Source organism: Chlorocebus sabaeus, chromosome 13, assembly GCF_047675955.1.
Source record: "Chlorocebus sabaeus isolate Y175 chromosome 13, mChlSab1.0.hap1, whole genome shotgun sequence".
NCBI lineage: Eukaryota > Metazoa > Chordata > Mammalia > Primates > Cercopithecidae > Chlorocebus > Chlorocebus sabaeus.
In genome coordinates, this window is record NC_132916.1 from 47,151,184 (window position 1) to 47,168,330 (window position 17,147).

Below are 17,147 nucleotides of genomic sequence, written 5' to 3' on the forward strand. Positions count from 1 at the left end.
CACTTATCCTCATAGAGTGTGCAGCTCATTTCCAAACAATTTTATTCCCTGAAATGGGACTGAGTTGATCTGCAGTTCTAGTGCCCAATGGTCCATGAGTGCCAGTGTTTTTAGGTGACTGATAGAAGCCAATGTAAAAACTCTTTGGAGACAGATAACATTATCCTAGGCCTCTATTTATTTTACAAGTGTAAGGACAAGTATATAATAAAAAGATAGAGTCATACATTGAAAAAGATAATGCAATACAACTAAAAATAAACATAATCAATAGATAAAATAATAAATAATAGAACATATCTACCAGGTACCCAAATATTAGAGTTATTAAAGACTTTAAAAATCACTGATTATTGTGTACAAGGATATAGAAAAATATTTTGTGTGTGTATATGTCTGTGCATGTATCAAGTAGAAATCCTAAAATCAGAAAATACAATAATTAAAAATAAGAATCAATGAGGCCGGGTGTGGTGGCTCATGCCTGTAATCCCAGAACTTTGGGAGGCCAAGGTGGGTGGATCACGAGGTCAGGAGTTCAAGATAGTGAAACCCTGACCAAGATAGTGAAACCCTGTCTCTACTAAAAAATACAAAAAATTAGCAGGACATGGTGGCAGGTGGCTGTAATCGCAAGTACTCAGGAGGCTGAGGCAGGAGAACCACTTGAATCCAGGAGGTGGAGGTTGCAGTGAGCCTAGATTGCATCACTGCACTCCAGCCTGGGTGACAGAGAAAGACTCCATCTCAAAAAAAAGAAAAAAAAAAAAAAAGAATTCAATGAAGAGACAGTGAAGACAGAGAGCAGCAAATTAGAAAGAGCTGAAGAGTGACTTCATAAACGGAAAACACATTAGACAGAAAATATCCAAAATAAAAGATGGAGAGAAAAAATGATGAATAATGCACATGATACAGTAAGAGATATAGAGAAAAGAGTGAGGAGATACAATATGTGTATAACTGGAATTCCAGAAACGGAGGAGAAATAAAATGAAGCAGAAGTGATATTTGAAGATGTCAAGACTTAGATCACTCCAAAATAGATAAGAGTCATCAAGATAGAATCAAGAAACCTTATAAATGCCATGAAGAATTTTTAAAACGTATAAAAGTAATACAAGAAAAAAAGAGTGATAAAAGAGTAAAGCAATAGGCGGCTGGAAACATGGCCAAATAGGAAGATCTGTGGTCTGCAGCTCCTAGCAAGATTAACCTACAAGGTGGGTGATTTCTGCATTTTCAACTGAAGTACCTGGTTTATCTCACTGGGACTGGTTAGACAGTGGGTGCAGCCCACAGAGGGCGAGCCAAAGCAGAGTGGAGTGTTGCCTCACCCGGGAAACACAAGGGGTTGGGCAACTCCCTCCCCTAGCCAAGGGAAGCCGTGAGGGACTGTGCCATGAGGAACAGTGCATGCTGGCTCAGATACTACACTTTTTCCATGGTCTTCACAACCTGCAGACCAGAAGATTCCCTCGGATTCCTATACCACCAGGGCCTTGAGTTGCAAGCATAAAACTGAGAGGCCCTTTGGGCAGTAACTGAGCTAGCTGTAGGAGATTTTTGTTTGTTTGTTTTGTTTTGTTTGTTAATATCCCAGTGGCGCCTGGAATGCCAATGAGACAGAACTGTTTACGCCACTGGAAAGGGGGCTGAAGCCAGGGAGCCAAGTGGTCTAGCTCAGTGAATCCCACCCCCACAAAGCCCAGCAAGCAAAGATCCACTGGGTTGAAATTCTTGCTGCCAGGACAGCAGTCTGAAGTTGACCTGGGACACCTGAGCTTGGTATGAGGAGGGGCATCCACCGTTACTGGGGCTTAATAGGTTGTTTTCCCCTCAGAGTGTAAACGAAGCCCCCAGGGAAGTCTGAACTGGATGGAGCCCGCCGTAGCTCAGCAAAGCTGCTGTACCCAGATTGCCTCTTTAGATTCCTCCTCTCTGGGCAGGGCATCTCCAAAAGAAAGGCAGCAACTCCAGTCAGGGGTATATAGATAAAACTCACATCTCCCTTGGACAGAGTACCTGGGGGAAGGGGCAGCTCTGTGTGCAACTTCAGCAGACTTAAGCGTTCCTGCCTCCTAGCTCTGAAGACAGCAGCAGATCTCCCAGTATAGCACTCAAGCTCTGCTAAGGGACAGACTGCCTCCTCAAGTGGGTCGCTAATCCCTGTGTCTTCTGATTGAGAGACACCTTCCAGCAGAGGTTGACAGACACCTCATACAGGAGAGCTCCAGCTGGCATCTGGCAGATGGCCCTCTGGGACGAAGCTTCCAGAGGAAGGAGCAGGCACCGATCTTTGCTGTTCTGTGGCCTCCACTGGTGATACTGAGGCAAACAGGTTCTGGAGTGGACCTCCAGCAAACTCCAGCAGACCTGCAGCAGAGGGGCCTGACTGCTAGAAGGAAAACTAACAGACAGAAAGAAATAGCATCAACATCAACAAAAAGGATGTCCACACAAAAACTCCTTCCAAAGGTTACCAGCATCAAAGATGAAAGGTAGATAAATTGACAGAGATAAGGAAAAACCAGCACAAAAGGGCTGAAAATTCCAAATACCAGAATGCTTCTTCTCCTCCAAAGGATCACTACTCCTTGCCAGTAAGAACACAACTAGACAGAGAATGAGTTTGACGAATGGACAAAAGTAGGCTTCAGAAAGTGGGTAATAACAAACTCCTGCAAGCTACAGGAGCATATTCTAACCCAATACAAGTAAGCCAAGAACCTCAAAAAAAAAAGTTAGAGAAATTGCTAACTAGAATAATCAGTTTAGAGAAGAACATAAATGACCTGATGGAACTGAAAAACATAGCATGAGAACTTTGTGAAGCATACCCAAGTATTAACAGCCAAATCGATCAAGCAGAAGAAAGGTTATCAGACATTGAAGACCAAGTTAATTAAATAAAGCATGAAGACAAGATTACAGAAAAAAGAACGAAGAGTAATGAACAAAGCCTCCAAGAAATATGGGACTACGTGAAGAGACCAAACCTTAATTTGATTAGTGTACTTGAAAGTGACAGGGAGAATGGAACCAAGTTGGAAAACACTCTTCAGGATATTATCCAGGAGAACTTTTCCAACCTAGCAAGACAGGCCAACATTCAAATTCAGGAAATACAGAGAACACCACAAAGATACTCCTTGAGAAGAGCAACCCCAAGACACATAATCATCAGATTCACCAAAGTTGAAATACAGAAAAACATATTAAGGGCAGCCAGAGAGAAAGGTCGGGTTACCCACAAAGGGAAGCCCATCAGACTAACAGTAGATTTCTGTGCAGAAACCCTACAAGTCAGAAGAGAGTGGGGGCTAATATTCAACATTCTTAAAGAAAAGAATTTTCAACCCAGAATTTCATATCCAGCCAAACTAAACTTCATAAGCAAAGGAGAAATAAAATCTCTCACAGACAAGCAAATGCTGAGAGGTTTTGTCACCACCAGGCCTGCCTTACAACAGCTTCTGAAGGAAGCACTAAATATGGATGGGAAAAACCGGTACCAGTCACTGCAAAAACACACCAAATTGTAAACATCATCGACACTATGAAGAAACTAGATCAACTAATGAGCAAAATAACCAGCTAGCTTCATAATGACAGGATCAAATTCACACATAACAATATTAACTTTAAATATAAATGGGCTACATGCCCCAATTAAAAGACATGGACTGGAATATTGGATAAAGAGTCAAGTCCGATTGGTGTGCTGTATTCATGAGACCCATCTCACATGCAAAGACACACATAGGCTCAAAATAAAGGGATGGAGGAATATTTACCAAGCAGATGGAAAGAAAAGAGGGGGTTACAATCGTAATCTCTGTTAAAACAGGCTTTAAACCAACAAAGATCAAAAAAGACAAATAAGGGCATTACAAAATGGGAATGGGATCAATGCGACAAGAAGAGCTAACTATCCTAAATATATATGCACTCAATACAGGAACACCCAGATTCATAAAGCAAGTTCTTAGAGACCTACAAAGACACTTAGACTCCCACACAATTATACTGGGAGACATTAACACCCCACTGTCAATATGAGACAGATCAATGAGACAGAAAATTAACAAGGATATTCAGGACTTGAACTCAGCTCTGGACCAAGCAAACCTAATAGACATCTATGGAACTCACCACCCCAAATCAACAGAACATACATTCTTCTAAGCACCACATCACACTTACTCTAAAATTGACTACATAATTGGAAGTGAAACACTCCTCAGCAAATGCAAAAGAACAGAATTCATAACAAACAGTCTCTCAGACCACAGTGCAATCAAATTAGTACTCAGGATTAAGAAACTCACTCAAAACCACATAACTACATGGAAACTGAAAAACCTGCTCCTGAATGACTACTGGGTAAATAACGAAATTAAGGCAGAAATAAATAAGTTCTTTGAAACCAATGAGAACAAAGAACCAATGTACTAGAATCTCTGAGACACAGTTAAAGCAGAGTATACAAGAAAATTTATAGCACTAAATGCCCACAGGAGAAATAGGAAAGATCTAAAATCAACATCCTAACATCACAACAAAAGGAACTATAGAAGCAAGAGCAAACAAACTGAAAAGCTAGCAGAAGACAAGAAATAACTAAGATCGGAGCAGAACTGAAGGAGATAGAGACATAAAAACCCTTCAAAATATCAATGAATCCAGGAGCTGGTTTTTTGAAAAGACTAACAAAATATATAGACTGCTAGCCACGCTAATAAAGAAGAAAAGAGAGAAGAACCAAATAGACATAATAAACAATAATAAAGGCGAGATCACCACTAATCCCACAGAAATACAAACTACCATCAGAGAGCACTATAAACACCTCTACTCAAACTAGAAAATCTAGAAGAAATGGATAAATTCCTGGACACATACACCCTCCCAAGACTAAACCAGGAAGAAGTTGAATCCCTGAATAGAACAATAACAGGTTCTGAAATGAAGGGAGTAATTAATATCCTACCAAACAAGAAAAGCACAAGACCAGACGAGTTCATGGCTGAATTCTACCAGAGGTACAAAGAGGAGCTGCTACCATTCCTTCTGAAACTATTCCAAACAATAGAAAAAGAGGGGCTCCTCCCTATCTCATTTTATGAGGCCAACATCATCCTGATACCACAGCCTGGCAGAGACACAACAAAAAAAAAGAAAACTTCAGGAAAATATCCCTGATGAACGTCAATGAAAAAATCCTCATTAAAATACTGACAAACCGAATCCAGCAGCATGTCAAAAAGCTTATTCACCACGATCAAGTCGGCTTCATCCCTGGTATGCAAGGCTGGTTCAACATATGCAAATCAATAAACGTAACCCATCACATAAACAGAACCAAGCACAAAAACCACATGATTATCTCAGTAGATGCTGAAAAGGCCTTCAATAAAGTTCAACACCCCTTCATGCTAAAAACTCTCAACAAACTAGGCATTGATGGAACATATCTGAAAATAATAAGAGCTATTTTTGACAAACTCACAGCCAATATCATACTGAATGGGCAAAAGCTGGAAGCATTCCCTTTGAAAACTGGCACAAGACAAGGATGCTGTCTCTTACCACTCCTATTCAGCATACTATTGGAAGTTCTGGTCAGGGCAATCAGGCAAGGGAAAGAAGTAAAGGACACTCAAATAGGAAGAGAGAAAGTCAAATTGTCTCTGTTTGCAGATGACATAATTATATATTTAGAAAACCCCAGTGTCTCAGTCTAAAATCTCCTTAAGCTGATAAGCAACTTCAGCAAAGTCTCAGGATACAAAATCAATGTGCAAAAATCACAAGCATTCCTATACACCAAAATAGAGAGTCAAATCATGAGTGAATTCCCATTCACAATTGCTACAAAGAGAATAAAATAACTAGAAATACAACTTACAAGGGATGTGAACGACCTCTTCAAGGAGAACTACAAACTACATTTCAAGGAAACAAGAGAGGGCACAAACAAATGAACAACATTTTATGCTCATGGATAGGAATAATCAATATTGTGAAAATGGCCACACTTCTGAAAGTAATTTATAGATTCAATGCTATCCCCATTAAGCTATCATTGACTTTCTTCACAGAATTAAAAAAACTACTTTAAATTTCATGTGGAACCAAAAAAGAACCCGTATAGCCAAGACAATCCTAAGCAAAAAGAACAAAGCTGGAGACATCATGCTACCTGACTTCAAACTATACTTCAAGGTTACAGTAACCAAAACAGCGTGATACTGGTACCAAAACAGATATATAGATTAATGGAACAGAACAGAAGCCTCAGAAATAACACCACACACCTACAACCATGTGATCTTTGACAAACCTGACAAAACAAGCAATGGGGAAAGAATTCCCTGTTCAATAAATGGTGTTGGGAAAACTGGGTAGCCATATGCAGTAAACGGGAACTGGACCCCTTTCTTACACCTTATATAAAAATTAACTCAAGATAGATAAAAGACTTAAATGTAAGACCTAAAACCATACAAAACCTAGAAGAAAACCTAGGTAATACCATTGAGGACACAGGCATGGGCAAAGACTTCATGACTAAAACACCAAAGGCAATGGCACCAAAAGTCAAAATTGACAAGTGAGATCTAACTAAACTGAAGAGTTTCTGCATAGCAAAAGAAACTATCATCAGAGTGAATAGGCAACCTACAGAATGGGAGAAAATTTTTGCAATCTGTCCATCTGACAAAGGGCTAATATCCAGAATCTATGAGGAACGTAAACAAATTTATAAGAAAAAAACAACCCCATCAAAAAGTGGGCACAGGGTATGAACAGACACTTCTCAAAAGAAGACATTTGTGTGCTCAACAAACATGAAGAAAAGCTCATCAGAAATATGCTGAAAATTAAAGATGAGAAGAGAAAATAAAATCAGGTAGAGACAAATAGATATTACTTTCAAAGGAATAATGAAAAAATTGACAGTTAACTTTACTACAGAGATAATACAAGCCAGAAAAAAAGAAGCGAAATATTTAAAGTATCCAAAGGAAATAGCTGCTAATTTAGAATCCTATAGCTTACAAATATGTTTTTAGAGTAAAAGTAAAATAAAATAACTTTCAGACAAATAAAACAATTTATAACCCTCAGATCTGTACTAAAGGAAACATTATAATGTGTTCAAATGAAAAAAACCAAATCACTACTATATGGAAACTCAGATTCAGGAAGGAATAAAGAAGAGTAAAAAGGATACATATGGGGTTAAATCTAAAGCATTAATTCTCAAATTTCAGTGTAAATTAGAATCACTCAAAGGACTGAGCAGAAAACTTTGTGAGTCCCTGAATTTTAGGGAGGATTTCTGATTCAGTATGTCAGGCATGGGAGTTTACATTTCTAACAAATTCTCAGGTAATTCTAGTGCTGCTGGTCTGGGACCCACACTTTGGGAACCACTGAGGAATATTGGTTATATAAAAAAAGGTGGAGTTTAAAATTTACTTTAAATCACAGTCTACTCACATGTGAAAAATTATTTTTGTGTGACACCAGTTGCCCTGTCTAGTAGGGAAAAAACGGTGATCTTTTCAACAAAGAGTCTTCATAAATGGTACTGAGTAAACAGGTTACTGACATGGAAAAAAAATTACTTGACTTCTTTTTCACCTTATGTGCAAAACACAATCCGGTGAATTGCATGTCTAAATGTGAAGGGCAACAACAATAAAACTTCTAGATGGCATACTGGAGAATAAATATCTGAGTAATTATGGGATATTCTAAGCAGGACCCAAAAAGCACTCTTCATAGGAGAAAAACTGAATTACTTAAAAATTTAAAATTATGTTGATTAGGAGACAGGGCTAAGAGAGTGGGAAAAAAAAAAAAAAACAAGCCATGGACATGGAGAAGATAGATATTCATGACATGTGCAAGTGACAAAGGGTTTATATTCAGAATCTATAAAGAAGCTCTACAATTCAATATTAAAGCAATCAACACCCCACTATAAACATCAGCAAAATCTCTGAAGTGACACTTCACACAAATAATGTACAAATGGCCCAAAACAATATGGAAGTTTATCCTCATTAGTAATGATGGGAAAGCATACCAAAACCATAATGCAGTACCCTTGTTCAGAATGGATAAAGTTAAAATTATAGACAATAATAAGATTTCTGAGAACATGTCACAGTAAGAACACTCATATATTGCTGGGGGGGTGGTGAAACAGCCATTTGGAAAAGAGTTTGGCATTATTTACTAAATTTGGAGATGCACATCACATATGACCCAAACATTTTCATTCCTAGGTCTCGCCATGTGCACCAAAAGACATGTACCAGAATGTTAATACATCATGGTTCATAAGATCTGAAACCAACCCAAACTAAAAGCAACCGAAATTTCCCTCCACAGTAGAATGGACACACATATTGTAGTAGGTGTATAAAAATGCAGTTCTAGGGCTGGGTGTGGTGGTTCATGCCTGTAATTCCAGGGCTGTGGGAGGCCAAGGTGTGCGGATCACAAAGTCAGGAGTTCATAAGCAGCCTGACCAACATGGTTAAACCCTGTCTCTACTAAAAATACAAAAATTAGCCAGGAGTGGTGGTGCATGTCTGTAATCCTGTAATCTCAGGTACTCAGGAGGCTGAGGCAGGAGAATCGCTTGAATCTGGGAGGCAGAGGTTGCAGTGAGCCAAGATCACGCCATTGCGCTCCAGCCCGGGCGATAGGGGAGACTCTGTCTCAGAAAAAAAATAAATAAATAAAGCAATTATATGCACCATTACTGAATATGAGGGAGCTACTACATACAACAACATTGCCAAATCACACGAATTTAATATTGAATGAAAGAGGTCAATCATAACATTACATATGAATGATTACATTTAAGTTCAGAAACAGAAAAACAAAATTGTAGCTATTTAGTTGGTAAAATTAAAAACAAACAAACAAGGATTACTTTTAAAATAAAGACAGTGTGGCTTCCTTTGTTGAAAAGAGGTCAGTAGTTACGAGGGGAATGGGAGGGGGCTTTCCGGCTACTGACAATGCTTGGTTTCTTAACCTGGTTGGACACCTACATGTGTGTTTCCCTTGTAAGATAGAATTGAGCTGTACATCTTTATTTTGTGCTCCTTTTTGTGCATATATTTTATTTAACAATAAAGAGAATAAAATGTTTTAAAACGTAAACTACTCTATTCATTTTAAATTTAGCAGTAAACCAAACTCTTCTTTCTAGTTACTTGAAAATACCTGCAGTCCTTGATTTAATTATTTTTCCAATAATGCTTTAATTAATCCTTTTATTAAGATAATTTATTCTCATATTCCAGTTCCTAGATTACTTTGCATTAATTTGGTAAGGTAAATTAATATTGAATGAAAATCAAATGCTCTGATGTCATCTGAATAAACACCTTGTTTAATTTTAGATGCCTTTGTGTATTCATTTTGGTTTCAGAACTGAGTCAAATGTATAAGTAGAGAGAGAATAACAGTATAATCACTAATGATTTGTAAATATGATTTTAAAATCTCATATATACCTAACTGACCCTATCCGACAATCCTAATGGGTGATAGAGACTATTTCTGTCATATGTTGATATGTTAAAATAAATCTATTTTAATAATAAATAACAAATATGTCATCTTTCAATATTGGTCATATCATATGCTGGTCCAAAAAAATAAATTTTATTTTATAAATTTCATTAAAAATATAGTCTAATATGTCCATCTCAGAGAACAAAATTAAATGATTGGTTTTTCATCAAGGTGAAAGATCTGCATTTTAACTCTACTTACAGGCTAACAAGTTAACTGGCTATAGTTTCATGGATGCAGATGGAAGATGCAAAACTCCTGGCTTAGAGATAAAGGATTTTGTCACTCAGGCATAGCAGGCAGTATGAGTATCTGCATATCTTGCACTATTCCCTTGAGCTCTAATTCCCACAGAGCTAAGAAAGAGCATCAAGTGATACTGGCATAAAGAGTGGGTGGCATTACAGTAGAGTAGCTCTGAGTTTAGGGAATTCAAATAAGCCTGCCTACCTTTTGGTCAGGAGAGGGATATCACAGATTTCAAGGCTTTGTTTCAGATGGAGGCACTATCTCTATCTTCCAAGATCTTCCAAGACCATTTACTGTACAAACACCCTTGAAAAGATAGTCTAGGAAAAAGGGTAGTTAGTGCCTTGTTCATAAGACAGGTAGAAACACAATGGATCCAGGGAGAATTGTCTCACCATGTTGGTGATGACTCTAACCTCTTCATACAGTTGATACGAAACATAAATTTTCTTCAACCTCTAAAATATTAGACAACAATGATTTATTTCCAATTTCTAAAAATAAGAACCAAAAATTTAACAGTTCACATTGGATTCAGAATGCTTGAGAAAGTCATAATCACTTAAAATCCTATAAGGACCTTATGTAGAGAGTATATATACAACACACACATGTATTAACATACATACACTCACCTAAGTGGTTTATTTTCTGCCTTCTCCATTTAAAACATAAATTCCTTAACAATAATGACTGGGTATGTGTGTGTTTGTGTGTATGTGTAATTTATTGTCTTATTCGGGTTCCTACATTAATTTGCATTAATTTAATTAATAAATGCTCTAGCTCTACCATACAACCCTTTTCCTTCTTTCTTTTTGTCAGCACCATCGCCGTGAGAACAGCAAAAAAAGTGTGCCTGTATTTTGAGGGTTCTCGTAGTCATTAAAATTGAAAATGACAAGGTAAGAAATGTCAAGATAAGAAAATGACAAAATTTGCTTGGGTTGAAGACCACTTCCTATACACAGAATCCAGAAAAATGACCCACACCTCGTGGAACTCAGTAAATATTAGTTGCATTGAGTTAACTTCAATTCAAGACCCCATTCTACAGTTTGTAAGTCAAAAGTTGCTCTTAGTAACACGCTCAGTAATACGTGCTGTGTTTTGAAAATAGAAAATATCCCTTTTCCTCAAATCCGTAGTCATTTTAAGTGCAATGACTCCTGTTTATTTATAATGATTCTCATTTGCAGATGTATACAACTGAAGGAAGGATGGTATGTGTTTCCAGAAATATTTGCTTTATCATGAGATATGACTGAAGCACCTATTTTTTTCTTCCTTTGAGAATTATGTTTTTATTATCATTTACCCTAGTGCTCATTTTCATCCTCTTCAACAGAAATTTAGCGGGGAGACTGTATGGTTGAAAAACTACTCACGTAAGTTCCTCCGGAGGCTTAATCATCAACACATTGCCTTGGAACCACTCTGGTCTTTTCTAAATTAAATATCTCTGTCTACAACAAATGCGAAAAGTACAAAATGTTTCCGTACTCCTTCTGCATCAAAATTGCCTCCTACAGGAACTAGAAAATGCGTGTCAATATGAATTACCGTCTACAACAGCTACTCTCCCGGCCGATCTGGGGTCTTGCACACAAAGGGAGAGAGGGGCGTGGGGAGGCTGGAAAGCATCGCTGCCCCCCCACCCCCCCGCCCCGCTGGCCCGGCGACGTCCGCTCAGCAGCCTGCTGAGGAGTGGGGACGAAGAGCAGCCTAAACTTAGGGCTCCGGATATTTCGATGCCACCCAAATTGCCATCCTACCCCAACCAGGCAGGGAGAGGAGCGGAGTGCGCGCGCGAGCTGAGTGAGTGCTTACGTCGCAGCGAGATCTGTGCTGGGATAATTAGAGAGGAGTTGGGCTCAGCCGAGTCCTCTTTTAGCAGCAGCAGCCGGAGCCGCCGCCGCAGCCCGGAGGGGCGCGCCCGACTCGGACAGCTCGGGAGAGCCCCAGGAGAGGCCAGCGCCGCACAGCAACCGCCCGGCTGAGCCCACCGCCCCGGCTGCTCCCGGAGGGCGCACAAAGGCGGTGACCGCCCGAGTGGCCTTCTCCATCCAGGCATTCGGGTCCTCCTCCCCACCTTCTCTCCCGAAGGCGAAAATGGCAGGGCCAGGCGAGGACCTGGGACAGCGGTGGCCCTAGCCCTGCGATCCCCACCCCTCCTGCTGGGAGAGGCTGCGGGCTGCCCGCGGACGATGTGGCCGCGGCTGCCCCCGAGCGCATCTTCGGCCCGGGTCCCTGCCGCCGCCCCTCTTCTCTACTCCTTCCATCCCGCCCAGAGGAGTTGTTGCCGCTGTCGCCGCCGCCGCCGCTGCTGAAGCCGCGGCTGATGGATGCCAGGGAGTGCCGCATTGCTTAGCGACCCCGCCTCCGGGTTTGCTGGTAGGAGCGGCTGCTCTTTCTTCTTTCTTGCTTTGGGGTTTTATAGAAAACATAAGGACATTTTTATTTCATTCTCCCAACGCTCTCCCCTTCTCTTCGTTTTTGAAATGTGCATTCCCAGAGAGATCCCCGGTCTCCTCCTTCCCTCCCCCCCCCTTTTTCTCCCACCCCGCGGCAAGTCCCTGGAAATGAAGGGCTAGAGGAAGGCAGAAGTTGGGGGTGGGGTTGGGGGAGCCCACGCTGGTACCAACGCCACCAAAACCCCTGCTGGTGCCTTATGAGATCACGGTGTATCTCAAAGGGGAGGTGGGAAGGTACGCTATCTGCAGAGTCTCCACCTAATTGGATCACAATAATCTTAAATCGATCACACAAATATGTCTCTTAAAAATATCGTCTTTGAATAAGTAGAGGGAGAAATAATCTCCTTTCTCCCCATCTTTCTCTCTGTCTCTTTTTCTTTCTGGCAAAGATGATCTCTCCCCGCCCTGGAGCTCCGCGCTGAAGAGCTACCTTATTATTAATCAGAATTTCCATCGCCACCCCTGGCAGGCGTATCCTTCAGCAGGGACTGCAGGAACATTCACAGTGCAGGGGCTGAGATGTGCGTGGGGGTTGTTTTTGTTACATCTTGGAAGAGAAGAGAAGAAGACAGTACCAAGATCAGAACCACCCGTGCTAGGTGGGATTAGGGGTGATTTGTTAGGAGAGAGAAAGGACAAGAAGAGGAGTGCAGAGCCCTTCAGGGGTTTATATCTCTTTAAAGGAAAGGGAAGAGGGAGCCAAAGTGGGGTGTTGTATTTTAGGGGGCGGAGGAAGAAGTTTACACCACCCGTTCCCCACCCCCACCCCAGTAAAGCTGGGGGAAAGTAGGAGCAACAGGGCACTTGATTGGACACCAAGATTATTAATTTCCTGTAGGGGAGAGGAAGCAGGCAGCAGGAGGTCTGGGGGCTGGAGTCTGGTGGTGGCAAGGGCCAGGTTTGCTTTGGGACAGTCAACAAGGGCTTCTGAGGGAAATCTCCGGGATAGGCAGAACAATGACTCATTTGCAAGCTGGTCTCTCCCCGGAGACCCTGGAGAAAGCTCGCCTGGAGCTCAATGAAAACCCAGACACGCTGCACCAGGACATCCAGGAGGTGAGGGATATGGTCATCACCAGGCCGGACATTGGCTTTCTGCGTACGGATGATGCCTTCATCTTACGCTTCTTGCGGGCTAGGAAGTTTCATCACTTTGAGGCCTTCCGCCTCCTGGCGCAGTACTTTGAGTACCGGCAGCAGAACCTGGACATGTTCAAAAGCTTTAAGGCCACCGACCCTGGCATCAAGCAGGCACTGAAAGATGGCTTCCCGGGGGGCCTGGCCAATCTGGACCACTATGGCAGGAAGATTCTAGTCCTTTTTGCTGCCAATTGGGATCAGAGCAGGTAAATCCTAAATCCAAACTTGTGTTCTTCTTTTACTCTCCCATTTTCCAGAATTTACCCCGAGTAGTGTCATGGTTTTGTAGATTTGATATTTTTGTTTATTCGGCTTGGAGAAAAGAGAAACAAACCAGGAGATGAGTTTTTGGTGGGTACCCTGGGAAGGGAGGAGGGCTTGTATTTTTGCTTTTAAAACTTACTTCATTAACACCCAGTTTCTACTGCAGCTTTAAGGTGCTACCTTAACCATATTATTGCGACCAGATCTAACTTACTTAACTTGTAAATAAAGCTTCTCTATATGTTTCACCTTCCGAATAAGTTTATTAGGCTGGATAAACCAGTATGAAAATAAGGACAACTTTTCCTCCTTCTTCCTAAAAAAATTATTAAACTAGATCCATCATCATGGTCATCATCATCATCATCATCATCATCATCATCCTCTCTTTGGTACTGACATTATATCTTTTAAGCATAGCCTGGTGTTCGACCAAAAGCAAGTAGTTTTGTTGCTTGGGAACTTCTCTGCTTGATGATGTGTAGAAGAAGGAATAATATGATGTGTGTCCCTTCAATGAAAGGAAGAGTTTCATCCTCTGTCGCTGAGCATGCCTGCTGAAACTGAAAATGTACATTGACTGGTGTATGTGTTCTACACCTGCCACTAATCTAAAGAATCTGTTTCCTGTCTCATGTGATTTTTCATCTTTTGGAAGGAAGTGGAAAATATTCAGATGTGTCAGTTGGTGGACTTTTTGAGCTCCTGTGCTATTTAATAGAGGAGAAATAATATTCTTTTTATCAACATTATTATAGAAAAATGTAGACAATGACACTTCTCTATCCTCAATCAGAACTATTTTCTCAGACTGAAAGATATAAGAAATTATAAAAGGCTCTTGTGTAAGGTAGTTTCAATTAAGTTCAAAGTTAAATATATTTCCTGGGACTTAAAAATGCTACCAGAGCTATGAATCATAAGAAGCTGCTTGTTAAGACATTGGTGTATTTTTAGTTCTGTGAATGGTGACTTTCGATGCATCTGGTTAGTTTAAATCATCTCTGGAGCCATTGTACAAGACATTTACAGTTACTGAGAAGGCTTGTAGATCATAGAGATTTCCAGATAGGCTTCTGAGTCTTGGTATTTTAGAATATAAATTAATATTTTTAATTATTTTTTCTCTCATTTTATTGTGATTTTTTTTCCCTGTAATTCTAGGTTGAGAATCACTCTGGTTTTTTTTTAGGCAAATTGAAAGACAAACTACTACCTGAAGATTCATAATGCTGAGAAACTCATACAGAGTTAGTCATTCAGAGGAAATGGAGTTTTGTTACTTACTTTGGCCAGTTATAGAGATGTTATTCGGCTTTTTATCAGGTAGCTCAAAATTTTAAAGAATTACAACATTTTATCCATTGACCACAATTTTTGTTTAAAAATGTTTTTTCCATCATAAAAGTACATTGTAGGGTCATGCAAATCAATGACTGTGTGTAACAAAGCTGAAACATTTTATTCAAGGAAAAACTAATATTCTGTATGTCAGATTGGAACTTTGTTAATTTAGCTATAGTGAAATGGAAACTGGAAATTTTATATTTATATAAATCTTGAAGTCCGTTAGAGATACCATTATGGAGGCAGATTGCAATCAGATATATATATATAAAATTTATATATATATAAAATCAGACCTATTTTCATTAATTTCTATAAGTACACTAAAATTCATAATGATTTGTAAACCTAATTAAGATGAAAGTCACTTACAGTTTTCATATATATGAGAAGGTGATAATTCTGAATTTATTAAAGACCCTCTGTTTTAGTTGTCCATCTCATGCTTCCATATAAAGGGAAGATAACTAATAATCAAATTCTCTTTCTCTGGAAATCTACAATGGAAAGGAAGTTAATAATTGGTATATGGAATTATATTTTATTAAACTTACACATAATCTTAAATACTAAAATGTTGTGTATTAGAACAAAATGAAAAGCTGTGTTCTGTAGAAATACCCTGTCAAGATGTCTAGAATTGTAATTATGAATTCTATTTCTATGGTTGGAAATAAACAGGTATAATCAAGAAGTTATAGCATATCAAGGTGAAAATATATACAAGTGATTTAGAGCTTAGTTGAAATTTCAGTCGAGTTTCTTCTATATTACAAAAGTAGTAATTCCCTCTTCTTCCCCACCTTCCGTTTATCCCAAATCTACATAACCCAATGACAGGGACTAGTGGACAAACAGATCTGTCATCTTGGCGCCCTCTATAAACCTTTTTCACTGGAACACGTACATAAAAACTTCCTTGGCTCCTGCTCTGAAACTCAAAGGACAGCTGCCTTTCTGCCCATGCCAGGATGTTACCAACCCTTCTCAGCCTGAATTCCTTTCCTCTACCCTGAAGGCTCCTTGACTCCTACAGAAGTCTGCCTCTTTCCCTAGATGTTTAAGTTACTATTATTGCTCTGTTAGGTGGATGATGCCATGTGCTAGTTTCTCTTGTCCTTCATCCCTCCCTTGTTCTGTGAGTGAGATGTTCTCACCTTTCAGGCCTTGATCCCGCCAATCCAAAGCTACCTGGATTTCTCCAGAAGACTGCATGTCTGAAAATAATCCTAACAACATTCTTTGAGTTGTTAAGTGAGTCACCTGGCTTTCAACAACTTTCTTAAAAAGTAGCCTGTTTTAAAGAAACAGTATGTGAGAAGTGTAGATGATTACATAGGTAAATTCTAGAAATGAGGCAGAAGAAAATGCCTTCATTTATTTGGAAAGCAGGTTATTTATAACTTTCCAACTACAAAAGGAAAAACAAGATTTTATGAATTTTTTAAAAATTTGTAAAGACCCCCAACAGAATTGATCTAAGAAAAAGACTACATCATGTTATCATATTTATTACAGCACTTGAACTAGAGTAGATGCTCAATAAATATTAGAGTTGGATTGAATTATGCATTTGTATAAAAATAATTCTGAGTAGAGATTTATTTGATATATGCTTTCGCCTCTATCAAATTTGTAGGACAATTTTCTGTGCTCCTCAGGACACTGAAAACAGTAAAAGCGTGTGAGACAGTGACTATAAATAAAATAGTGTCTGTTTCTGCTGCAATATAGTGTAGGTTAGTTTTAGGTTATTGTAAAGAATTGGATGATTTCCAAAGTCTTTTTGAGAGACATGGCATCGTTAAGAAGACTAACGTAAAATCGTAATATTTACAGTGTACCCTCCTTCTAACAAATCTAAAAAAAAAAAAAAAGGAAATACTCAAATGTCAAAATGACTTGCAGTGTGGTCTGTGGTTCTTTCAAAAAAAAGAATAGGGCAGGCCCAGATGACCTGTTACATTTATTGAGCTGTGCCTTGGAAAGGATTCATATAATTTTATCTCCTTTTAGATTGCCTTATATAATTTCTGACAACAAATGTAAACGCCATGG

General features: G+C 39.5%; 1 protein-coding gene across 1 annotated transcript in view; it reads left to right on the forward strand.

Annotated features, from left to right (window-relative positions):
- Window positions 1-11,738: 11,738 nt before the first annotated feature.
- Window positions 11,739-17,147, forward strand: part of CLVS2 (clavesin 2) — a 72,585-nt gene continuing 67,176 nt past the window's right edge. The window contains exons 1-2 of the mRNA XM_008007179.3: window positions 11,739-12,255; window positions 12,728-13,684. Coding sequence (XP_008005370.1) covers window positions 13,296-13,684 — 389 coding nt within the window. The 5' untranslated portion in view covers window positions 11,739-12,255; window positions 12,728-13,295. The remainder of the gene's footprint in view (window positions 12,256-12,727; window positions 13,685-17,147) is intronic.